General features: G+C 46.2%; 3 protein-coding genes across 6 annotated transcripts in view; 2 read left to right on the forward strand and 1 right to left on the reverse strand.

The window, feature by feature from the left end:
* Positions 1-3,593: 3,593 nt before the first annotated feature.
* On the forward strand, positions 3,594-17,032 carry pcdh12 (protocadherin 12; the record flags this gene model as incomplete). The annotated part of the gene is made up of 4 exons (XM_080841197.1): positions 3,594-6,688; positions 8,929-9,020; positions 10,319-10,467; positions 16,614-17,032. The coding sequence occupies exons 1-4, from the start codon at positions 3,773-3,775 to the stop codon at positions 17,030-17,032; spliced, it is 3,576 nt and encodes a 1,191-aa protein (XP_080697323.1). The 5' UTR covers positions 3,594-3,772.
* A 1,645-nt stretch (positions 17,033-18,677) lies between these two features.
* Positions 18,678-20,691, reverse strand: LOC308366404 (catechol O-methyltransferase-like; the record flags this gene model as incomplete). The annotated part of the gene is made up of 3 exons (XM_080840090.1): positions 18,678-18,983; positions 19,597-19,793; positions 20,445-20,691. The coding sequence occupies 3 exons, from the start codon at positions 20,689-20,691 to the stop codon at positions 18,678-18,680; spliced, it is 750 nt and encodes a 249-aa protein (XP_080696216.1).
* Positions 20,692-23,054: 2,363 nt separating this feature from the next.
* limch1b (LIM and calponin homology domains 1b) overlaps positions 23,055-26,337 on the forward strand; it is a 99,927-nt gene continuing 96,644 nt past the window's right edge. For all 4 annotated transcript variants that reach the window (XM_080840097.1, XM_080840098.1, XM_080840099.1 and 1 more), the window contains exon 1: positions 23,055-23,239. In XM_080840097.1, coding sequence (XP_080696223.1) covers positions 23,138-23,239 — 102 coding nt within the window. In that variant the 5' untranslated portion in view covers positions 23,055-23,137. The remainder of the gene's footprint in view (positions 23,240-26,337) is intronic.

The raw sequence follows: 26,337 nt of genomic DNA on the forward strand, positions 1-26,337 counted from the left end.
CTCTAACTCAGACTTTATCTAACTAACTGCACCCCCTGCCATCACCTCCCCCCTCCCTCCTAACTCCACCCCGGCACTGACGGTCAGTGAAGAAGATGTGTGTCAGCTCTTTCAGAAACAGAAGATCAGGAAGGCTCCAGGCCCAGACGGTGTGTCACCCTCCTGTCTGAAAGTCTGCGCTGACCAGCTGGCCCCCATCTTCACACGGATCTTCAACAGATCTCTCGAGCTGAGTGAAGTCCCCTCCTGCTTCAAACGCTCCACCATCATTCCGGTTCCCAAGAAACCCTCCATCACTGGCCTGAATGACTACAGGCCGGTCGCTCTGACGTCTGTGGTCATGAAGTCCTTTGAGAGACTGGTGTTGTCCCACCTGAAGGTCATCACAGGCCCCCTACTGGACCCTCTCCAGTTCGCCTACCGGGCTAATAGGTCAGTTGAAGATGCAGTAAACATGGGACTGCACTACATCCTACAACACCTCGACTCCCCAGGGACGTATGCTAGGATGCTGTTTGTGGACTTCAGCTCGGCGTTCAACACCATCATGCCGGAAGCCCTCCTCACCAAACTCACCCAGCTCACTGTGCCCGCCTCCACCTGTCAGTGGATAACGAACTTCCTGACAGACAGGAAGCAGCAGGTAAGGCTGGGAGAAATAACATCCAGCACCAGGACAGTCAGCACTGGTGCTCCCCAGGGATGTGTGCTCTCCCCGCTGCTCTTTTCCCTGTACACAAATGACTGCACCTCAGGAGACCCGTCTGTTCAGCTCCTGAAATTTGCAGACGACACTACAATCATCGGCCTCATCCGAGATGGAGATGAGTCTGCATACCGGAGGGAAGTTGAACAGCTCGCCCTGTGGTGCAGTCGCTACAACCTGGAGTTGAACTCGCTCAAAACTGTTGAAATGATAGTGGACTTCAGGAGGAACCCCCCATCACTGCCCCCCCTCACCATACTGAACTGCACTGTGTCTGCCGTGGAATCCTTCAGGTTTCTGGGTTCCACAATCTCCCAGAACCTGAAGTGGGAGCCAAACATTAGATCAGTCACCAAAAAGGCCCAGCAGTGGATGTTCTTCCTGCGCCAGCTCAGGAAGTACAACCTGCCTCAGGAGCTGCTGATCCAGTTTTACACTGCAGTCATTGAGTCTGTTCTCTGCTCATCTATCACTGTCTAGTTTGGATCGGCCACTAAACTGGACAGGAACAGACTACAACGGACAGTCAGATCAGCAGAAATCATCATTGGTGCCGACCTGCCCACCATCCAGGACCTGTACACCACCAGAGCCAGGAAACGGGCAGGGAAAATGATTGCAGACCCCTCACACCCTGGACATAATCTGTTTCAGCTCCTCCCCTCTGGCAGGTGCTACAGATCCCTGCACACCAAAACCACCAGACACAGGAACAGTTTTTTTCCCCTTGTCGTCACCTTAATGAACACTTGAAAATGTATTATATTTATTATTATATTTATATTACATTATATTTATTTATTTGATCCTATACTGTTGTGATATATTGCACATTTTCAGTTAAAGTACATTGAGAGCAACTAAACACCACAAACAAATTCCTTGTATATGAAAATGTACTTGGCCAATAAACATGATTCTGATTCTGATTCTGATTCTGATTCTGATTCTGATATGGCCATAGGCTTCGTCCCATTAGCTTATCTGCCTCGTCTCTCCAAGAGGACACACAATAGAAGTGGTTGAGGGAGGGTAGATGCCCAATCTCCATCCTCATCTTTCACAGCTTTATATCCCTGTCCACTGCTATCACTCTGGGAAAAGCTTTTATTGGCCAGGGGGTTAACGGACCTGTTTGTTTTAATGGACCCCCAAGCGGAGCGGGAAGTGGTTCTGTGCTAACTTCCCCTGCTCTTTGCTCTTCAGTGCACAGAACCCCTGGCCCGGGGCCTTTAACAACACATGTGTGAGTGCAAAAGCCAACAACCCCCCATGCACTCAGTAGCAGAGAGTACTCGGTACTCAGGGTAACAATGCAGACAGGACGGAGGACCTGCTCTAGGAATACATGAGAACATAACCAAAGAGTGAAGTTCTATTTTTAATAATAAACGCTGCTGTTTTATGAAGGCAAAAGTGTATTTTTCCAATAAAAATATATTACAGAGATAATCTTTGTAAAATATGCTGTGATGCAGTGCTTGGTTTTTCATAAGTGCTATGATTTATACTTACATGATGATCGTGGACCCATTTCGATGGTGGCTTATTTGTTGTATTTGGACATGATAGCTAGCTTGCATTCCTGTGGGACAAAAGCGTTTGAATGCACTGTTGTTCAGTTGATACTTTTTGTGTTGCTCAAACAGTGGAAACCACATCACCTTGGAAATTGATACTTTTTACCATGATTCTAATCTGTTCCGACTGAAATGTTAGTTTTGTCTCATCGTTGCGGTAACAAATTTCATGTAAACACTTGGCAAGTTAGAGGAATGCCCTCATACAATAACAGCTCAAATGTCTTCATGTCATACACAAATCCACACACACACACAAAGGAAATCTTCAGATATATCTGACATTACGTAAAAGTCTCTGCCTCTGGCAAGTTAGAAGTTGCCCGTATGTTTTATCTGTGTCAATGATCTGTTTTTTTTATGTGCCAGACAGATTAAGGCTGCATGTCATTCAACAAACATGGTCAGACATGGCCCGATATACCTCAGGGTCTCCGTGGGTCTCTAGTCCTGATCCACTCCAATGGCCCTGTGACTGAAGACTACCCCCTGGTTAAGAACTGTGGATATGTTTATTTGGACAGGGAAAAAGGTAAAGATGTGTGAACGGGGGAGTTTGGTGGAGGACAGAGAGGGGAGTGAGTGAGTGAGTGAGTAAGTGAGAGAGGTGGGATCACGTTTCACTAAAAGCACACCGATGTTGTTTTAACTCCTGCCCAGTTTCCTCCGGGCTATCTTTTTTTTTCTGACTCACTGCCTGAAGGGGAGGGTCTGTTGTAACCTCTCCGCCCGTCCCACGAGCTGTGATTGGCCTCGAGACTCCTTAATCCCGCCCCCCGCAAGTGTCATCACAGACCCCAAAGTTCCAGATTTCACTCTGGCAACTCTAAGCTCTCTGAAGTTGGACTAGCAGGGAGAGACTTGGAGCCAGCAGCAGCCTGTGTGTGTGTGTGTGTGTCAGAGTGAGTGAGTCCAGCTCAAGGGATTCTCCAGCTGAGGAGTCTTAAGGATAACTGTGTTCATACGCTACTGATACCAACTTATTGTCAGGGGAAGAGGAACAATAGGGGTAACATTGGTTAGTGTGTAGCACAAAGAGCTTTGCTGATTTTAGACAATAGTTGAGATACTTTTTTTATATTTAGAAAATGTGAAGATTGTTTTTTGTATTACTTTTCTACTTTTGTTGGAATGATAATGTTAATTTTCATAGGATGTTAGAACAGCAAGCAAACACTTTTCAGTGACTTTTTAGATTGTTTAAAAATTGTATCACTGTTTTTTGACTGTATTGTGTTTATTATTATCAGTAGTATTTAGGAAAAGCTGTATTTTCCTAGCTATTTGTAATTAAGGGAGCTTATCACTTTTTTTTCTTTGTCTAAATTACTGGCAATTTCTGTTAATCTAAAAAAAGAGAGAGAGAAGGAGAGAAATAACCAGACTGTACAGCACTCTGTTCCCACAGAGCGGTGTGTTCTAGAATGCTCTTTTGAGCCTTCAGGTTAGTTTACCTCAGAAGGCATCACTACCACACACAGTCATAATGCTGGCTCACTCTCTCAACCAAGCAGTGGTTCTGTTTCTTGCTTTGTGCTTGGTGTGTTGGGCCCAGTCTGTGGACCCGACTCCCCACACAATCACCTACCGTGTTCTGGAGGAGCAGCCAGCTGGAACAAAGGTGGGCCGGCTGGCCGACGACCTGCGTCAGAGAGGGGACCAGGGGTCACTGGAGGATTTCCAGGTCGTGGAGCGCGGGCAGGCCCTGCCCTTCGCTGTGTCAGCGCGGGGTGGAGAGGTGTCGACACTGGGCAGGCTAGACCGGGAGGAGCTGTGCCGTGGCGCGGACCACTGCGAGATCGCCTTCAGCATCCTCTACAGGAAGGGAGGTGCGATGCACTTCCTGCGGGTGCGGGTGGAGGTGTTGGACCTGAATGACCACAGCCCTACATTCCCCAGCCCCGAGCAGGACGTGGAGATCTCAGAGATGGCCTCTCTCGGGATGAGGATCCCGCTGGAGCGGGCAGTGGACCTGGATGCTGGAGCGAACGGACTGCAGACCTACTCCGTATCCAGCAGCCAGCACTTCGCCCTGGATGTGAAGACTGGCAGCGGGGGCACCAAGCAGGCCGAGCTGGTGGTGATCAAAGAGCTGGACAGGGAGGTCCTGTCCTCCATTGACCTCACAGTGTTGGCCTTTGACAAGGGGAACCCGCCCAGATCGGGCATGACCATTGTGAGGGTCCACGTCTTGGACTCCAATGACAACAGTCCAGTGTTTGAGGACGGATCGCCCTCCGTGGAGCTCCCAGAGGACACCAGCCGTGGGACAGTCGTCATCAACCTCCAGGCCACAGACCCTGACGAGGGAGCCAACGGGGAAATTGAGTACTCGCTCAGTAAGCACGCCCCAGCGGATGTCCAAAGGATTTTCAGTGTGCACCCCCAAACTGGGGCTGTGACCCTAGTCGGACCCTTGGACTATGAGGAGAAGGTCTCATATGAGGTGGACATCCAGGCACGGGACTTAGGACCTAATGCAATCACTTCGCACTGCAAGCTACAGGTCAAGCTCCTGGACGTGAACGACAATGCTCCGAGGATACATGTTACCTGGACACCACCGGATTCGCCTGTGGCAACTGTTTCCGAGGAAGCGCCCAACGAGACGTTCCTGGCCCTGGTCATGGTTTCAGACGCAGATTCTGGTAAAAACGGTGAGGTGCGTGCTCACATTCAGCACGGATCTGGACACTTTCGTCTCAAGAGGATCCATGGAGACAGCTACATGATCGTCACAAACGGGACTTTGGATCGTGAAAAAACAATGGAGTATAACTTGACACTTTTTGCCCGGGACAACGGCCAGCCCTCTCTGTCTTGTATTCGCTACCTAACTGTTCGTGTGTTGGACGAAAACGACAATGCCCCTGTCTTCTCCAAGACACACTACAAAGCCACATTCAAGGAGAATAACAAACCTGGTTTTCAAGTTCTTACTGTAGAGGCCAGTGATGTTGACTCGGATCTCAGTGGCAAGGTGTCCTACTCCATCCGTGAGTCGAATGATCTAGGCACGCCCTCGTTTTCATTCTCAGTCCACCCCACCACTGGTGTGGTCACAGTCCAACAGTCTTTGGACTTTGAGGAATCCCGCATCTACACGTTTGTTGTGGAGGCCATTGATCATGGTCACCCCCCTTACACCAGCAGCACCACAGTATTGATTGAGCTCCTGGATGACAACGACAACTACCCCGAAATCACCGACCCCCCTCCCAAGGGTGGCGTGGCCAAGGTTAGTGTACCCGTGAATGCAGACAAAGGCGAGATAGTCGCTGAAATGGCAGAGAGAACAAACGATAGGCCAGTGTTCCTTCCCACCAATCGGACCTCGACACACAGACACCAGGGCTACTTAGCCACAACTATCAAAGCCCAGGATCTGGATTCAGACCTGAATGGGAAAATCCTTTTCAGGATTGTCGATGGGAACCCTTCTGGTTTGTTTTGGCTGGACACCAAAACAGGGCAACTCTATGTGAACACTACCAACGCCACTGACTTAATCGGCAAGACGTTTAAGGTGGGCATTGCTGTATCAGATATGGGCTCCCCAGTGCTTGTCACCCGCACAACTCTGGAGGTCAGTTTCATCAACCTGTTGGACCACCTCAAGAACTCCTCTCCGGGTCAGCAGGCCCAGCTGAGCTTCACCATGTTGATGGCCATTTGCCTCGGTGCCTCTTGCCTGCTTCTGTTGTTAGCCGTAGCCTTGGTGACCACCTTCTGTCGCCCAGTGAAACGGGACAACCACGCCTACAACTGCAGGACTGCGGAGTCCACCTACACGCGCCACCCTCGCCGGCCCCAGAAGCACATCAGAAAGACCGACATCCAGCTGGTGCCAGCCCTGAGGGGGCGCAGAGAGGTCGCCTCGGAGGATGAGGTCCAGCCACTCTCCTCTGTAACTCCATCTCCACCACCAATGGAGCTCCACACCGCAAGCCAGTTCAGCCTGACACCACAAACCTCCCGATTGGCCCTCAATCACACCTTAGATCCAAACATGACGCTCCCGCTCAACCAGACCAGAACCTTGAGGAAGCCCGGAAGCATTGAATTTGACGGGAATATTCCCCACACCCCTGGCACGCCATACCGGACACTCCGTAAGGCGCGGAACCCCTCCTCCTCCACCATGTCCTCGCTCTCTCAGGCAGGAACTCTGAAGCGCCATGCTAATGCAGAGGTGCATTGTGGGACACTGGAGAGTCAGCAGGGAAATCTCTCTCCGGCGGCGTCTCAGGCGACGCTCCGGAGGCCCAAGAACTCAGACTCCCACAGCAGACAGGCTGAGCACGACCACAGGCAGATGCTGAGGAACCTGGTGCGTCTGTCCATGGCTGCCTTTGGAGAGAACAGCCCCATTGAGCTGTCGTCTGCCTCCCCTGAAGTACAGGTAACAAAACACAGGAGCCCAAAAATCTGTCCCCATACCCTTTATTTTACAGGTCATGCATTATTATATTATAGTATCTAATATTATATTTTATTTATATTTTAAGGCACATCTTTATTTTAGACAAACACTTTATTTACCAATGCTGTATGTATATGTGCTAAGTGTTTTGCTGAAGAGACTTGCTTTCAGAAACTTTCCTCAGAGTCCATGTTCGATATTCTGGAAGTCCAAGTGAGGGGGAGCTGAGAATGTGTGCTTGCCCAGCAGGGCAGTCTGTTATTGGGTCTGGTGTGTGTCTCACACAGCCTGGGGGGACAGCTGATGGAGTTAAAGCATTTAGGTTTATTCAGCCTCCTCGGTGTCACAGACAGTAACCCAACCCCCCCAGTTGCCCTCAGAGGAAAATTCTCTGCCAGACCTCAATAATAACTCAATAATATCACATAACAGGGACTTATTGAAGGAAGAAGCATGGAAGGACTGTGTGTGAGAGAGGGAGGAAGGGAAGAAAAAAAAGAGAGAGATAGAGAGATAGAACCGAATGAGACTTAGAAAAAGAAAGAGTAACTGAATAGGTATAGTTTATTCTCCAAGGGGAAAATCCCTCTTGAAGTTAGCCTAGATCTGTCATCTCAGTAAGGTTAAACTGTGCTTGGAAAGAAATGGACCTTGAAGCTTTTTGCTTTGAGCTGATGCAGCTGAATCAACTGTACTGCAAACAATACAGTATGAAAAAGGAAATCGGAAAAAAGACGTGCAGTATATTAAAAAAAGCCTCAAGAACGCACAGTATATTAAAAAAAGCCTCAAGAACGTGCAGTATATTAAAATAGCACTGGGAAATGGAAAAAGTCACCCTGAGTCCTCCCTGATGCTAGGATAATATATATATATATACATGTATGTATGTATGCATTTTTGCCTGCGAAGATGTGTGTATATGTGTGTCTGTGTTTATGTGCTTGTTTAAGGGAATACAGAGCCTGGCAGGGTGTTAGGCCTCACATGAGTTTGGTGGTAAAGGGCAGGAAGAGTGTTGATTCTGACCCTCCTTTTTCTCTCGCCCCCCTCCCACACCCACTCGCCCCCCTCCCTCAACCACTCGCTCCCCTCCCACACTCTCTCGCCCCCCTCCCTCAACCACTCGCCCCCCTTCCTCAACCGCTTGCCCCTCTCCCTCACCCAATCGCCCCCCTCCCTCACCCAATCGCCCCAGTTGGCACTTTGGCTCTTAGCGGCATCCAGAAAAGGTCTTCAGCTCCCCCCTCACCTCTCTGTTTCAGCAATGCATCCTGGAAGGAAACCGTCTGAAGGAGAATAGCCTCAGCGCAAAATTACTTCCCCTTCCCCATTCCTCTGCACCATTCTGACTCTGAGACCTCCACCACCCACACACACACACACACACACACACACACACACACACACACACACACACACACACACACACACACACACACACACACACACACACACACACACACACACACACACACACCACACTGCCCCCCTCACCTACACACACATACCGGACCACCAGTCTCCACAATACCCCAACATTTCCTCTCTCTCTCGTTCTATATACGTGCATCACCGCCTGCATCCGCTCCCATAACAAACAAAAGGCCTCACAGCAAATTATGATTGGCCCTGATTAGTCACATGACTCTGGGAAAGCTGCTGAGGTGGATGCCTGCTGGATATTTCCTTATTGTCTAGGTGAAAAAAATACACAATTCAACATGTGTGTAGTAGTGTACACACTGTTAGTTTTACGTATTCTTTGGATTTAGACAATGGCCATACTTCTCTCTTAGAATTCTCTTATGAATGTTCCTTATAGAATCCCCCTCAAGGCTCTATTGTAGTTCTGTTGCAATTTCCACCCATGAAGACCCATTTAGGTGTGGGCTTTTAAAGAATGTATTTCCTTCATGAAGGATCTTTGTGTGAGTTATTGTTTATGCAACTTTTCTGTATTTAAATAGTCCATAAACAAAATCCAAGGCCTCCAAGTGTGAGCCGCTGTCTCATCTTTGGCTCTGAGTGGCTTTTCAATGTCATCTTTTAAAACGTACTCCCTCTGATAACCAGCAAACAGACAGATGCTTTCCCTCTCCTCCTTTGAAACTGGGCCATACTGATCTCTTTTCTCTTTTCTCTATTTTGTTCCTTGTCACATATCTGGTCTGCCTGACTGACCTCTCCATCTCCTTGTGTGTTGTGTGTCTCTACAGCAGGTCTCTCAGCTGCTCTCGCTCCTCCACCAGGGCCAGTTCCAGCCCAGACCAAACTTCCGGGGCAACAAGTACTCCCAGCGCAATGGCCGGTAAGCGACAGGACACACACACTCCACACCACAAAAGGAAAGGAAAATGCAACACGCATTATTTTGCCCCATTACGAAGAAGGGGAACAAAAAAGAGCCATGCCACTGACAAGTTTATGGGGAGCAGCTCGTTACTAGTGCCCCAGCTGCCCTGCAGGGGCTGGACTGTGTTTAAGAGGTCTGCAGGTGTTTGGGGGCTCGTAAACAGGAAGTAGAATAGCTGCGTGATCGTCAAGATGGTTAATTGCTGAAGTAAGACACGGGACACAAGTTGGAGCAAGTGTGCTGTGTGTGTGTGTGTGTGTGTGTGTGTGTGTGTGTGTGTGTGTGTGCTGTGTGTGTGTTTGCGTGGTATGTGTGTGGTATGTGTGTGCGTGTGTGTGTGTGTCTCAGAGGCCTGACTCACATCTTGCCAACAGGAGACGACAGGAGTAAACCTCACACTGTTGCTATAACTCACTGATAACCTCATTTGTCATCCTAACCTGGACCCTGGGTCCTTAGTATTTCAGACACTAGAGCTTTGAGAGTCAGTGCCTTTGCTCTAGGTTTTACCTTTTATACCTGAGGGTGAATCACTTGATCCATGCTGATATGAACCACAGAACAAAGGAAGGAATTATGTATGGGAGCTGCCTATCTACAGATAGCGAATGATAAACGTCTTCCTGTCTGATGTCAGTCGGATATAGTTGTGTGTCTTGTGGTTTTAATGTGTTAATGTCTCTTTATGACTATGTGACTGGTGACTTAGTTCTGAGTAAGAAATGTGAGAGCGTGAGAGAATGCGTGTGTGTGTTGTGTGTTGTGTGTATGTGTATGTCTATCATGTGAAGTGTGTGTGTGTGTGTGTGTGTGTGTGTGTGTGTGTGTGTGTGTGTGTGTGTGTTAGGATCTGTTTGATGTTTACTCTGCTCTCCCTTTATCAGAGTCTGCTGATAGCTCAGGCTGCTGTGATTTCCTGTCTGTGGGCTCATTGAGCTTGTTCAGCTACTGATTAGTGTTGATTTCCCTACATAGCACTGTTTGTGTGTGTGCCTGTGTGAGAAAGAGAGAGCGATAGTGTGTGTTTGTGTCTGTGTGTTTGTGTGACAGTGCATGCAAGTGTGTGTCTCTCTCTCTCTCTCTCTGTTTGTGTGGGAGTGCATGTGTCTTTGTGTTTGTAGATTTTGTATTAGTCTCAATACCCTGTGCAGATGTGCACACTCCCCCATTTGCTTCCCACACACATTCTCACTCAACCTCCCCTCCTCTCTCTCATCTCCTTCTTCCCTCCCACCTCCCTATCCTCCCCGAAGACTGGGAGCCCAGGACGCTGATTGGCTGAGCACCAAGGACAGTGGACACGGAGAGAGCGAGGCCGGCGATGTGGACTGGGAGGCGGGTCGGGACTCGCCCGTGGATCCCCTCCTGGAGGAGGGCCTCCACCACCTGCTCAACAGCACTGGTGAGAGCAGATACCACGGCTTGGGCCTCAGAGCTGTCCTTTTCTTTAATATGGTCGTAGTGAGTTTACCATGGAGAACAAAGTCAGCATTGCACACTGTCTATAGTCTATGATTCCTTCAATGAGGGACAACTTAGTTCATTTCCACGTGTTGACCAACTTAATTTCTCTGAGCATGCAGCTTCTGTCTCAAGGTCTTGTTGGTTATAATATTTGGAAGATCAGACCCTTTCTCTGTCAATATCCTGCACAACGTCTTGTTCAGGCCCTGGTTATTTCTAAACTAGACTATTGCAATGCAATTGTAACAGGCCTGCCTGAAGGTGTGGTGAGGCTGTTGCAGATGATTCAGAATGCTGTTGCACATTTGGTCTTTGGTCAACCAAACAGGACACTCCCCTACCAGTTTCTCCTCACTGGTTCTGTAATAATAATTATAAAAGTAAAAATAGTTTAATAAATTACTGTTAATATTATTTAATTAATTTAATTATGTGTATTACTTAATTTTCTCCTAGTTGTTTTTACTTATTTAATCTAATGTTTTGTAAGTTGCTTGGGACAAAAGCATCTGCCAAATACCTTACCTATAACTATACAACTACGACCCAAATTGTATTGTTCCCATCTCTGTGATTTCAAATCTATTCACATTTATCATCAAGGGGGTCATGGCATGAACCAATCAGACTCATTCTATGGGGCCATCAACTAACTAACTTAACTGACTGGTGATTTGGAAATGCTTGATTTGTTCCACTCTGCATTATTGTGAAGAAAACGAAGTCTAAGCCTTAAAGTTGCAGTTCCTTCAGGAAATGGGGGAGTGGCCGTAGTTAATTAGTAGTTAGGTCTATCATGGATGACAAACGCAGCATCACACACTGTTTGTTGTGTCTGATTCTGTATTTTGGGTCTCGATGCAGTCAGTGAGGGATTTAATTGTTTCCTTCTCCGTGTCTTCAAAACTATTCCTGTTAAACTCCGAGCCTCATGGCATTCACTGGGGTCACAGACGGATGGCCTAGTTAACTGGTGATTTTATTGTCTCGCTCTCTGCCTTGTGGTAGGTATTTGTGATCTACAGCTTTCAATTTTTTCTGCGTTTCTATCTCCCCACCCCCCCAAATGTTTTCATAAGTGAGTTCGGTTTCTGAACTGAGTCAGCTTGAACCCGGAGTCAGGAAAAGTAACCCTGGCCACTGACACATAAACAGCACTGTGTTGTTGTTTCAGCTGACAGACACAGTGGGCTATACAACGGAGCTTTGATTCTCACCTTGACATTCGTGTCAGAGCAGTCCAGCTACGTACCAGGGGTGCAGGGTTCTTTTTGTGTTTCTGTATGGAGCAGGGTGGGGGCTTTTACACCCCCGCTTCTGCCTATATGGAGCAAGGGTTGCTATGGAGTTCCTTCCAGGTATTGTTCTACTCATAGTCACGTTTTCACTCCGAGGCCACCTTTGTTCCTTTAAATCAAAGTCGTGTTTGTTTTTTTGTCTTGAATGTGAATGTGGTTTGCACCCCAGATCACACAGTAAAGATATCTTTAAAGTGTGTGTGTGTGTGTGAGGGTAGAAAGCTGGGTAGAAGCCCTTTAAAAGCTTTGTGGTTGTATTCACAGTAAGGTGTAAGAATGAGATCACTTCACTGCTGTGTGTGTGTTTGTGAGTGTGTGAGTGAGTGAGAGAATATGTGTGTGTGTGTGAGATACACACCGCGAGCACAGATAGGGGTGTTGAAAAGAATGAGATCAATGTACGACTGTATGCGTGTGTATGTGTGTGTAAGTGTTAGTGTGTGTGTGTGTGTGTGAGTGGAGGGAGGGATGTGTGTGTGTGCGTGTAAGAATCATCCATGCCCATCACTAGTGTCACACCTGAGTCACTTTCTGCCCTAGGGGGGCATCTGTTAGCGCTGTTACTCATAGTAAATTAGGGTGGCAAGCACACACACACACACACACACGTACACACACACACACACACACACACACACAGGAGAAAAGGTGCGGTCAGCCTTTGAGCTTTCCTGTTGTCTTCTGACTCCTCCGGGTACATATTCTGGTTTTCCCTGAGTGTGTTGTGGCCACTCTTGGTGTGGAGAGGGCCTTCTATGGGAGTAATCCCACCCTATGATCTCAGAGCCATACTCACCCTCCTACACACACTAACTCACTCACATACACATCACCCGGACAGTGTTTTATGAAAAGAGATTGGTTTTGGTGTGTATCACATAACATTTCTTCTTTCTGTCCATGTGAATGAAGGACACAATGATGGCATGTGTATTGTGTATGGGGGAGGTGTTTGTGTGTGTGTGTGTGTGTGTGTGTGTGTGTGTGATCATACTATGCGTAGGGGTACGTTTCCATTTGGGTATTTGGGTATGTATATGTGACTGTGTGAATGTGTATCTTTGTGTGTATATGTATTTCTCTGTGCGTGTGTTTGCGTGTGGGTGTGCCTGTGGTTGTATTTGTGTATACATATACATGTCTAGGTGTGTGTGCGTCCATATATGTATGCATGTCTGGGTGGGCCTGTGGTTGTATATCTGTACGTGTGTAAATGTATAGGTATGTGTGTGTGGCATTTGTGTGTGCATGTGTGTGTGTGGGAGAGATGCCACTTGCACATCTCACGTCTCTGTGGCCCGTCTTTGAAAGCGAGCGATCTGATGGTCTCCATATCTCCCCTTAAGCTGCAGACCGCTCTGCTCTTTCAGGCCTGCATTCCTCCGTCTGTTCTCCATATCACCGCTCCTGGGAGAGCTCCGCCAGATAGCCATGATTAATCACAGGTGGCTTTGTGCGGGGGCTCGACCTGGGATTAGTTTCTGTCGGCCAACCCACATCTCCTCCCCTATACTAGCTGAGACGTTTGAAAGGGAGAACACGAACAAGAGACTGCGGCAGGCTTGACAATGGTTAAGTAGACATGACCTTAGCCATTTAGCCAAAATAACCTGTCACTGCATATCTGGCTAAACGAAAAAAACTTCAGTTAATAAAGTAACTCGCTCATTTTGTACAACCTTGTTTCATCCATTTGAAATGATAAAGCAACACACATAAGCAACATCCTCGCTGCTCATATGATACAGATGTAAATGTGAAGAATAAATTATTTCTCAAATAACATGTAACCCATTTGAAATGAAACCCCAGCGATAATCACATGATCATGTGTGACTGAGTTTGTGTGTAGGTGCGGTTTGGATGTGGGCACGGTGGTAGGGGTGCTGTTGATGTGGCTGGGGTCCATACCCTCCCCCATCACCCACCTTGTCTGAAGTCTCTGACACATGGGCCGCTGCTGTAGGTGCCAGACTACGGTCCCTCTGGTTCCAATAAGAACCAAATTGTTTTTTGAGAGAGTAATGAGTTCCCCGCCAGGTTCCCCCTCTCTAATTAACTTTTAATGAACGGCAGGGTGGCAGCAGACCAGGTGGGGGGTGGGGGGGAAGAGGAGAAGTTGGGGGGTTAGGGGAGAATGAGAGAGAGGGGGTGTGGGGGTGTGGAAGGAGAAGCAGTCACGAGGCCACTGAGACTCACAGAACCAGGAGGCCCCAAAGACTTCGGGTCAGAAAGAGAAAAAACGAAAAATACAAAAACGAAAAAGATACATAAATAAAGACAGATGGAAACCAAACAAAGACACCAAAGAGAAAAACAACGTTGCAGGTAAAAAAAAAAGGACAAAGTGTTTCCACCTGCCCTTACAAAAACACACAGAAGAGCTGACTGTGTATGAAGTGAGGAGGATGAAAAGATGGAGGGAGGAGAGAGAGGGAGCTCTAACATGGCTGCACTTGAACCCTGGGGAGGGGAGGTTTCGGGCTGGCAAGTGTGTCATCTGAGATGTGGGCTGCGGGTGTGTTTGATCACTGCCTGCCCCCTCGCCTCCGCACTCGAACACACACCCAGAGACGCCTCCCGTGTGTGTGTGTGTAGAGCCGGCTTTCCTTTGTTCAACACTCGCGCTTTTATTTAATTTTTTTTGTTTCTTTCTTTTCCTTTCTTTTTTTTTTTCTCGCGAAGCACTGAGTCGCAAACCTCTATGTTCTTTTGAGGTTTTTGAGTGGAAATGACACAAGATGAAAGCAGCTCCAGATTGCTTCAGCTGTGGCTGTGGCTGTGGCCATAGTCTGCTTGATGACTCACGTGCGGGTTGCGGGCAGCAGGAATCCAACCCAGCAGTGAGATCCCTCTTACTCTCCCTCTCTCTGAGGTTCACAGCCTCCCATCCAAAAACAAACACCTCCAGGCTACTTTCAGACCCGATGCTTATCTGTAATGGGGGGTTTGACCCCACAACAGGCCGTTGGGGATTGGTGTGAGGAATGTGTGTGTGTGTGTGTGTGTGTGTGTGTGTGTGTGTGTGTGTGTGTGAGAGAGAGAGAGACAGAGTTGAACTGCTGCTTCTCTGATATGCAGTATAAACATAATCTGGAGAGGAGAGTCTGTTTGGCTTTGTAATGAGGGCTGCCCTCCTCAAGGTCTGTGTGGAGGCAGGCGTGGGGGTTCTGGAGTTCAGATGAAAGGGGGACTGTGGTTTTTGGGGGGCCTGGCAAACACGTGTGTGTGTGTGTGTGTGTGTGTGTGTGTGCGTGTGCGTGTCTCTGTGTGTGTCCTGTCAAGGCTTTAGGCAAGGGCTATTAGATTTCAGCTGACCACAAGGCCAGTAGGCCAGAGGCAGGGTTTTTATGGGCCAGGAGACTAATTAGATCTGTCCAAGGAGAATCCAGTTAAAGAGGGACAGGGTTTTGGAAACGGGGGAAATTCATTCAACTGAGCAGCAGACACAAGAAAACACAAACACACACACATACACTCACTGTCTCACACACACACCTTATAGTAAGCAATGGGGTCACAACACACAGCTGGACCTGGCTGCATTCTTTAGCTACTTGAATTTAATAAAATGGCTGCCATTCATTTGGTTATGACCTCCTTCATAATTAATTACTATCTCCACTCTGGGGCCACTCAGCCGCATGCTTTCCCCCGGCATGTGATAGCCCTCGCAGTGCCAAAGTTCAGGACAACATGGAAAGAAACTACGTTTAAAGCAACAAAAATATGCTACCTTTTGATGTTTTTATGGGCAGCTAGTTTTGCTATCATCAATTCATTTTTATGGTATATGGTCATGTAAGGTTAAGGACAAATAAACACACCTGTAGTTTCCACTAGCCGTCTGGACTGCGCACTATATAGTCATGTGGTCCAGGATGGAAAAATTGATAGATGTAACAAAAGCATGATCTTGCCAACTATATTGCCAATAGAAGCTAGTTAGCATGCTAGCATGCCTTTATCATTGCTAACTTAGCTGTTGTTGGTCTTTGCCATCTTTAGGTCATTAGCATGCTCGTTTTAGACGAAAACGACTTACTACTGCTTTAAAGTGGCTTAATGTCCAGCTCGTCCTTAGTGGATTGAATTAAGACGATGAGGCATCCATGTTTGGACCACCACAGGGAACAGTGAGAGTGTCTGCTGGTTGTGGGGAACAGTCCCTGGAAAGAACGAGCCGTGGTTCAGCTCTGTCGCTCCCTCCGTGATTTAAAACACCAGCCTGTGTCTAAACGTGCACTCCAAACTCCATCACTTCCAGGGAAAGAAGCTGCTGCAGGAAATGCCTCCTCACTAAATAAAGATAAACGCGCTTCTCTTCCTGTCGTTTCCTCCCATCCTGTTTTTTGGCCACAAACAACTCCTTATTTTGAGCGGAGTGAAAATCATTACGCTGCGTTTGCCAGAGATCCTCTCAGACAGGAGACATAAGCCAGGGTTGAAATGGGATTTGGAGAAATCTCTGTTCTTTATCTGAACTTTGCATCAGTGTTGCGAAGTCTTAAAGAGAGATGTACAAGTATCAACAGCACAGTGAAAAATATAAATTATAAAACATGTCCATGAACTTGCATAGGTCTTGACAGGACGGTGATACCCATACCATACAACTGTCGGACTAGAGTCCCATTGAATGTATAAAATCACCCAGTAGACACACAGCGTGCTGATTCTGTGTGTTAAACTTCAGTCTAACCTCTCTTCCCCTCAGTGTGTGAATTATAATTGAGGACTGAGCCTTTAGATGCCCAGTCTGACCACTCTCTCTGTCTTTCCCCAGATGATGTGTTTGCGGATGTGCCTGACCCGGGCTGGATAGCTCGCCTGTCCCTTCCACTGGCTGGCGACTACCACGACAACGTCTTCATCCCGGATGGACCCCCGTCCCCTGGCGATCGCCATGACTCACAGGGCGGGCCCGACGACTCCACCTCCTTCTCCACGTTCGGTAAGACGCTGGAGAAGGGCAGCCCGCTGGGCGGAGCCTTGCTGTCGGAGGTCAGCACGCTGTTCGAGATGCTGCTGACGCAGAAGGCCGACGCTCAGCCGCGGCCTTCCGCCGAGGTGCTGTACAGACTGTCGGCGGCCTACCGCCGCTCCCTCGGCCTGGACACACCGCCACCAGGGGGCGTCTCTCCCTCACGGCACCCTGCCGGCAGCGACAAGTACCCTGCTCCCAGCATGCACTCCTCTGGTTAAGAGGCGTAAGGAGGAACTGTCAAGGTCACTGTCTTAAAAAAGTGTACACTTTTCAGGGTGGTTCCACTTGGAGACATTCTTCTAGTCTAAGTAGGCTGCTTTCATCTAGTGTTATTTCCACATAAAACCTCAAAAGTTGCTCAGCGTATGCTTACTAGCATACTTCTCCTGAGAGTGGTGCCATTGAAAGACATTCATTTTTATCAACCCTGCTCAGAAGTGTGCTTCTCTGAGAGCGTCCTCCATGTCTGAAGGTTTTTATTTGTTCTATTGTTTTGGCTCCGGAAGCCAAGGAGGCCGTGGACTCGGTGAACTCCACCGCGAAAGGAAGAGCTGCAATCCCTGCTCTGCTTGCGCTGAGAAATTCAGGGACGTTACTGCGGATGTCCAAAGCCGCTATTTCCCCACTTCAACGCTGCATCCTGGCCAGGCGAGGACAGGTCAAGGCCATCTGAAGGCAACAGAACACTCAATCTGAATCATCCTCACGTCAGAATGACACTCTATTCTTGTGTATTTTGCGACAATGTTAAAGAGAGTGTACACTTCCCAGAGATAAAGGAACAAAATGTTGTCTTGTTCCTTTCATAGCACATGATAGCAACAACATTGCAAATGATATTGACTTCTTTTGTGAACAAACTGGTGCTATTCACTCTTCACAAGTCTGTTTTAGGATGAATGACCTTACAAATGCAGAGAAGGGAAATAGCCATTTGTCTTCACATCCAGACATAACACCTCCACTTTCGAGCTCTGGGTCTCATTCCAGAGAACATGCCAGAACCACAGTAGAGCCTATTAGGGCCCGCCGCTCTCCACTTCCTCCTCCACAGGCACATGTTCTCTCTCTCTCTCTCTCTCTCTCACACACACACACACACACACACACACACACACACACACACACACACACACACGTTGTGGTTGTTTTTTTCCTACTGATTTCTGTCCCATGTAAATATTTTTGCCTGTGATTGTATAATATTTGGATTTCGTAACTATGAATAATCAAAATATTACAATTCACATAGTTTGGATACCGTTGTCTTGGCAGCACTGGTGAATCCTCTTCATCACATGCTGTTTAAAGCAGCAACAAAACTGTAACAGCATTTTGAGGATTCAAGTTGATATGCATCAAGTCTCAAAACATCCATTTGTCGAACTGTTTTATATAAGTTATTGTAAGAGATGTAATGATTTCAGTCACACGGGAATGTTGAAATTTGCTATTGTTCCATTATCCAAACATACAGCACTTTGTAAATAAACTTTTTGTATAACATTTTGATAAAATAAAACATGATAAACAATTCCCTTTGTTTAGGGTCATGAACGTCATTCCACTTTGCGATAGTGCCCACTCACAAGTTCTGAGCGAGAACACAAAAATCATTTCGAAACCATTACAGATATTTTCCATATAAATATACACAACACGAAAAAGCAACCAAGCCATGCAGTGACTGAAACACATCATTTCTGTTTCTCATGCATTTTCAAATGAAGCATACAACCTTAATTTCATAACACTTTCACTTTACAGCATCTAATCGCTTTATTACTGCAAACACTGACAGCAGTCACTCATAACGAGTCTGGGGTTGTACTATCCATGACTCCATCGGCTCTTTCACCCCCCCTAACACACGTCTGACGCCCTCTTCCACGTCAGCTCCATCATCCCCTGTAGCTGCCTGCACTGGGTGTAGCAGTGTGGCCGCGCCTGGATGTGTTCCAGGAAGGGTCTTCCCTTCGGGCAAAATATGTGATTCACCAGGAGCACACAACCCGGGGAGAGGACGCCACACCTCTCCAAGGCCAGCAGGTCCGGTAGGTACTGCCCCGTGTTGTGATCCATCAGAACCAGGTCCAAATTTTGGGCATCACCCAAGCGGGCCCGTATCCCCGTAACAGCCTCTGCCGAGGGGCACGCCAACACCTGAAACTATATCAGAGGAGCAGGAGAAGAGAAGGCAGGGGCGTGAAGTGGGGTGCAGAGCAATGAGAGTCATTGAGTGTTTTTAGAGAAATACATGTACATGTGTATCATCAGTGCTTCTGTTTGACATCATTCAGCCATTTTACATTAGAAGTAGGCCTTCAGTCTTTAGTCAAATGTGGTCTGCAGTTCAGTTATTTTGTTATAACACAGAGACACCCATTTAAGGTGAAGTAAAGACATAAAGATAATTTACACATTGAAAATATTTGTGCAGTTAGGACCTCTAACACAGCCCTCTTGAGCTTTCCTCAGCAAATGTCTGAAAAGGACCTTAAGTATCTAGGCTCAACCACTGCAACAAAGCTCCCTGATCTCTTGTGCAACTGAGCTGTCGGTAACCAGGACAACAGCGCCCTCTGTCAGCTTAGATATGTATGGACAATTCATTATTTCATAATCAACTTGTGTCTCTGGCCATAGACATGTAACATCTTATTTTTTAAAGGATAAATGAATGTGAAAAGCCTTTCAGCTATTAACTCTATATTAGATGTATTACTGCGGCCTCTAGCACAACATCAGATCACCCATGGCCAGACAAGCTTTGAGACCTCACCTGTGGGTGTTTGAAGCCAGCCACTAGGATGATTTCTTCCCCTTTATCAGCTGTCTCGGGATCCTTCTCTACGGTCAGCAGCCTTCCGGCGGGGCCCAACAGACGGAGGATGTGGACGGAAGAGTACCCACAATGCATCCCAAACTCCAGCACCCACAGTGGGGCGGCACGACTCACCACCTCATCAAGAAACTCACCTGGAAATTACAGAGAGTACCGTGGATAAATGAGGAGACGAGTGATTCTGTTACTCTTGCAGGGAAATGGCTTCAAGTATCATACAATGATCATCACACTCATATATCCTTTTGTTTATTTTCTGCATGCTTCCGGAACTTTTTTAACCCACATTTCTCTTGTACTTTCTGTTACAAATTGGTAACAGCAGTGAATAGACACATCTTACGAGAGACAATGCGGTAGCATAAATCTACACTACTACATATAATTACCCATAATATCTGATCTGAAGATGATCTGTCAGATTAACAACTGACATTAAGTGACAGTGACATTAAGTTGTGATATATTAAGATAATCTTCACAAGCCTGCACTAGATATTCTGCACAGTGATAGGTGCATGCGTAAATAAGTTCATACTTGTACACTGTGTGCACACTTTTACAAAAGCCAAGACAGGTTCCATTAAGAGGGTTGGCTAGGCATTTGAAAAGGATTTACGGAGCAGGCTATGCCCCACCAAACACACACACAGACAGGTACACACACTCTCTTTCTCTCTGTCTGTATTTCTCTCTCAGTGAGATGCGTGCATGTGTGTGTTTCGATCAAATGTGGATGATATCAGCAGCAGCATGTGACAGGCCCACAGTCATTCTGGACTAACCTTTAACTTGGCCAATGCACAGCGAGGGATATGTGAGGTCATACAGGTGGAAAGTCTCAAGCACACTGTCAACTTGTCCATGGGTGCAATTGGAGAAAACAAAGGCATGGGTCTTGTTTATGCTCACTGTCCCACGTGTGAGCTTCATAGCTTGGGTGAACAGCTGTCGGCAGAAAGCTAACAGCTCGCCCCCGTAACGGACTGTCACTATGACCACCACTGGCAGCGAGGCTAACAGCAGGGACATTATCACAAGTGATCTGGGGGGGAATCCAGAAAGGCAATGCGTGTTTGGTTCAGGCAGGCATCACATTTTACAAGGGCTTTCAAAAGGCCACTTTTGACAATAAGTTTCTGGAAGTTACTTCCAATAAGTTGTTCAATTAAAACAGCCCCAGAAGTCTCTCCAACACCGTATAAGGCTAACCTGTATGCTAAAGTCCAAAGATCCTTTGAGAAAAACACTAACAATGTTATGGCGCCATCTACAGTACGAAACTATACACGAATTAGAAACAAATCTAACTATTTTCAATAAAATACTTTATAGTAAAGCTCCTTCAGTACGTGTATTTAAAATGAACCACACTACAAAACATTTTAGTGATGGCCAGTCTTACTTTAAGACCAAATACAATCACACAGCCATGAACAATCTGCCAACTGCCTAACGTTATGGTTTTCAAAATAGTTTGGCTAACCTTACGCTAGTGCCATACACTTCCAACAGCCTAACATTTCATAGAAAAAAACACGCAATAGCTTACTTACCACCTTATAGACCTGCAATTTTGTAGATAGTACTTGCTAGAGTTATAGTCCACACTGTAATGTATTTGGTAATTTAAACCGAAGTGAAAAAACCGTAACTGACAACGTTCAGCATGACCTATGCGGGGTGTCAGTCTACCGATGCTTGTGTAGCTATGTCAGAAGGAGTTGAGTGCAAATGTGCCAAAAACATATGACAACTGACAACAACACGCGTCTGCTTTACATACTAACCCTGAAAGGGTGAGCTACAAAGACACATGGCTTTGGCTATAGATCACTATCTAAGCTTTGTTCGAGTCTTTTCCAGGTATTTTCTTCCTTGAATACATCGCGGAAGTGTAAAGGTGCATGTGTTTCGTATCCTAGAAACCTTAAAGACATAGCGACACCAAAAATGCCAGCGTCATGCCAAGGCTAAAAAGCTTTTAAATCTGGGTAGTGTTACAGTATGTGCTCTGGTTTGGTGATAAAAACACAAGGTATTCATAACAAGCAGTGTGTCTGAGAGTTTAAAAGTACACGCCCAATTATGAAAAGCTAGGTTCGACATTTAAATCAGATGGAAACGTCAGTTTTCACGCACAAGTACGACTCGTGCCCAGCAGGAGGCAGTAGATCCCATCTCACAGGAGCACTTTGGAGCTACCTGTTTCAGGCATTTAAGTCTATCTATCTATTTAAATGTTGAACTAGAGCTAGCCATGCGAGCTAAATACTCACTTTGCATAAGCAACATAGATAGATGACTTAAACGACTGATAAGGAATGAATGTCAAAGGAAACCCTATTCTCACACATACCACACTCACACACACACACACACACACACACACACACACACACACACACACACACACACACACACACACACACACACACACACACACACACAGACACAGAAGTGCAAACTATAGCCTACTTTTCCATAACAAAATCCATTTTTCTCAGTTAAGTAATTTTCATGAGAGACTGACCCTTAAAGATGATAGACTCTATTTCCACTCTAATTGAATATATTTTCTGAACTCAACCCATGTACTATATTATCTTTTACTACCTCCATTATACATTCGTGTAGGCCTACTTAAATTAAACATTCCTTATCTTTTGTGAAGTCATAGTCAGCTTGTTGTCTTTCGAGCAGGTAGTCCAAGTATGTGGTTTAGTGAACCTGGGTAAATTTACTTAGAGTACTAAGTAAGTGACCCCCCCCCCCCCCCCCCCCCCCTACTATGTTTGTGCTGAACCTGTTTAAATTTTTTGGTTTTCTGAATCAACTTAGTAGGTCTAAATCTTCTCTGCATGCCTGTTCACCAGTAAAAGTCTTACAATATTTACCCTCCGCAGTGCACCTCATATGTCCAAACAACATAAACTAGTTTGAGGCTAAATTGAGCCTGGGGTTATTAAACGGATCGTTTGGTTTCAATCGGTGTTTGCTTCTTCTGTCAGAAAACAAGAACACTGTGTCGTGCTCTGTTTTGCATGTTTTGAAGGAAACGGTGAAATCAGCTCTCCAGCCAGTGGCCCTGAGAGAAGAGAGAGTGGGTGTGGGTGCCTGAGCAGAGGATGTGGGACGGGCAGCTCTCCTCCCATTGGCCGCCGGCTCCGCTCCGCTTTTGCATGTATTTTTAGCCATTGGTTCGATTCTTAATGCAGGTCGGCAGCAGTCACGGTCCCTGCCGTTCAGAAACAGGGGGGCGTCTCATCTGCAATAGCAGCACAGGTCTGCGGCAAGGAAACAAGCACAGAGCACTGGGAGTGGGGAGAGGGGAGCAAGTCACTGCGAGACAAACTACATAAACAAGTTTCGCGAATAAGCTACTCGGCTCTCCGCGTTATTGGTGTCTGGGCTATCCGTCCAATACTGTGATTTTTTTGTGTTGCTGATTCATTTTTAACTCTGAACGGCTTTTCAAATGGCCAGTCCGAGCTCGGATGCAGGACGACACCTCCATCTGCATCCGCACATCGAACCGGCACCAGAGGCGGCCTTCCGTGAAGCTCAGAAATGGATCGAGGTGAGTGCATTCAGTCTATAGGAATCTGACGTCACAGCACTGTATTGCGGACTCACCTGTCTCTCATCGCAGTATGTCTGGCGATTTCATGACTGATGTATTTTACAGCATTACATGGACTAGACTAACGCTGGAAAGAAATGTTAATGTGGGAATTAGGCTCCTGTTCGTATTTACAGAAACGTCAACGTGCCTTTTATTAAATCGTTCAATCCAAAGAATGCAGTAGCCTAGGTTTTGTGATCACCTGTTGAAATGTGACGCAAAATTCCCCATCTCACTGGCTTTGCCATTGCCTAGTCTGGTAAAAGGTTAAATTCGAGCTCTTAGCTAAAACAATGAGATTTCCGCGCAGAATGAATGGACTTTTGCATCATTCCGAGATTAGGGTGGACAATAATTAGACAAAGGAGGTTTTGTTCTGAGTTAATTTGAATCATGGCATTCACCAGTGGCGTTGCACTTGACTTTGTATTACTGCTTTCCCTCATTGTGCTTTTGAAAACATTGTTTTCTGCGTTATGGACCCCCCACATTCCAAACGCAGGCAGACTGCAGTATAAAATTGTTCACATTTCTGAGCAAATTACTTTTATCGACTGGATGTGGTTGAACAAATTATTATATATAGTTCGTGAGGGACACAAACCAATTCTGTAAAAAAAAAATCACAATTCACTACAATCTCTCTGATCTATGAAATACTAGCCCACTGGCATCCAAAGTTTGATGTGGTACTGATGGTGGAAGAAACTTAAGAAACTGGCCATACTTATAACATAGATCAGACATTGACAGAGGGAAACTTAATTAACACTGACAATATTATAAACATCATGCACTTTTTCTGAGAAAGCACCCCCTCCCCCTTCAAGTTAAAACTGAAATATGTAATGGTCATACTTAGGGGGATGATGATCTGTAATGAGATGTATCAACGGTTCGTTGTAATGATCGTATATTTCTCTGGTTGTTATTACTTCATATCAAGATCTTTGGGTTGTTGATCTTATTATTGATCCAGCTTCAAAGCATTCTGGGAACTTTTTTGTTATTTGGTTGCTTGATTTTGTTTACATGAGTTTAATGCTTAATTGTTGGAAAATCCAACAAACAAATTACCCCTTGGCATATTCAGTGCAGAATAATGTTTTTGTCAAACTCTTTCATCACTCAAACAGCCTAATTGAAGCCCCCTCTCCTCAACCATGTTATTTGACATGGTTTTGTAATATGACAATTATAGGGACCTAGTCCACTGGTAGTCTGTTTTAGTAGTAGCGTGTTGTCTTGGTCAACCTCCTCAAAGGCACAAGTGTAATTACACACAGCTGTTGTGAGTCACCATGTCACGGAGAGGGGACCTCAGGTCGTGTTGTGGTTCTTCTCAAGCTGAGACTGTTAAGTCAAGTAGACTGGGCGTGTCAGTGTAGTCAAACATCAACAAAGGCTGATAAATTGAAGTGTCGGGTAATGAACTGTTGACAAGATGCGCTTTAATGTTCAGGTTATTAACATTTAGGCAAAGATGAAGCTGATGTCATGCTATGTTGCATGGTAATGCTTTGCAGCGGTGTGGGCTTTGTGTGTGTTTCAGTACCAAGGTAGAGGAGACATGGTTAGCTGTGTCATTAAAGTATTTGGTCTTGAGTGACAGTCATTAGTATGACACAATTGTTTTGAACCTTTGTCCAATGAACGCAGTGAACGAACACCACCTCTTTGGTATGGAAATGCTTTTCAGATTTGATTTCATTTAGCCTAATTCTTCTTTAATTTCCATTCATTGATTATTGTTTTGTATGTGTGTGTACAATATGTGTGTGTGTGTGTGTGTGTGTGTGTGTGTGTGTGTGTGTGTGTGTGTGTGTTTGTGTGTGTTTGTGTGTGCGCGTTTTTTGAATTACACCCCCCCCCACACTGGGCCCCCCCACCCGCACTGTTTTCATTCCACTCCCTCAGGTAATTGTTCATATAGACAAACAACACATGTAGCAGTCTGGAATTACAGGGGGCTGGAACAGAAAATATGCAATCCTGAATTCTGCCAATGTACATTCTTAGGATCAAACTAGCTTTTTGAAGGACCATTATTCGAAAGAAGAGTTCAGACAAGGTGTTTTTTAGCTCCCCAAATATACAGGATCACCGCCACAGTATGTAAAGTGGTTCAGTGACGTATTTACTTGTATGGTTTGGACTTTCACTGCCATTTCAAAGTCAAGAGATGCAAAACTTGTTCAATTAGTCTTCCTCTATTGCAGTCTCAACAGGTGTCAAGACCTGTCATCTGAATGTAACAGCACATATGGCTGTGAACACAAAACTAGATCTGCCTTGTTTGCTTAGCTCAGGTACGAACAGGCACCAGCTTTGTCTTTGTGGGCCCGTGGTTTTGTTATGACTTGCATATCTCTCATTCTTTTTTATCGCTCCCTCCGTTGATTGAAGACACACAGTCTCGTGCTCCCATTCCTGATCCTGTCTATTGCCCTGAGCGCTGTTCATTGCTTCTCTTGGTTTGGGAGAAAGGGAGGCTCGACTGCGTAAAGGTAGCCTGTCGAAGGTAGTCTGTTGGCCTCATCAAGGGTCTCTGGGCTCACATGAGCCTGATCAAAACGAGATGGCTTAGGTTGCATTTTGGGACAGTGCCAGCATGCTGACTCACTGTCAGTACCCTAGAAGAGTAGAGCCTCGAATGCCGAATGTCCTCACTTCAGAAAAGATCATCAGTGAGCAGAATTATTGAATATATAGAGCAGGTATAGATTTTGTTTTTAAGATGATCTATAAGGAGATCTCAAATACTGCCACATTCAGAGAAAAATCCAGAATTTCTATAAGGAGCCCTGGTCGTACAATACCTATTACTTAATGATGTTTGATGCTGAGAACTGGACGATATCTCTTTATAAGACTAAGGCCTTAGTCGTCATATCATTGGCACGATGACTGTTTTTCAACTCTCATGGCATGTCATGACAACAGTAGGGTTATTGAAGAGCACCAGGTGAGGAGAGCACCAGCCATTCATAGGCTGCTTTGGAAAACGAGAGGAGATAATCCCTGCCACTCCTCTGCTGGCTAGTAACGGTTCC

The sequence above is a fragment of the Sprattus sprattus genome, assembly GCF_963457725.1.
Source record: "Sprattus sprattus genome assembly, chromosome: 6".
Classification (NCBI taxonomy): Eukaryota; Metazoa; Chordata; class Actinopteri; order Clupeiformes; family Clupeidae; genus Sprattus; species Sprattus sprattus.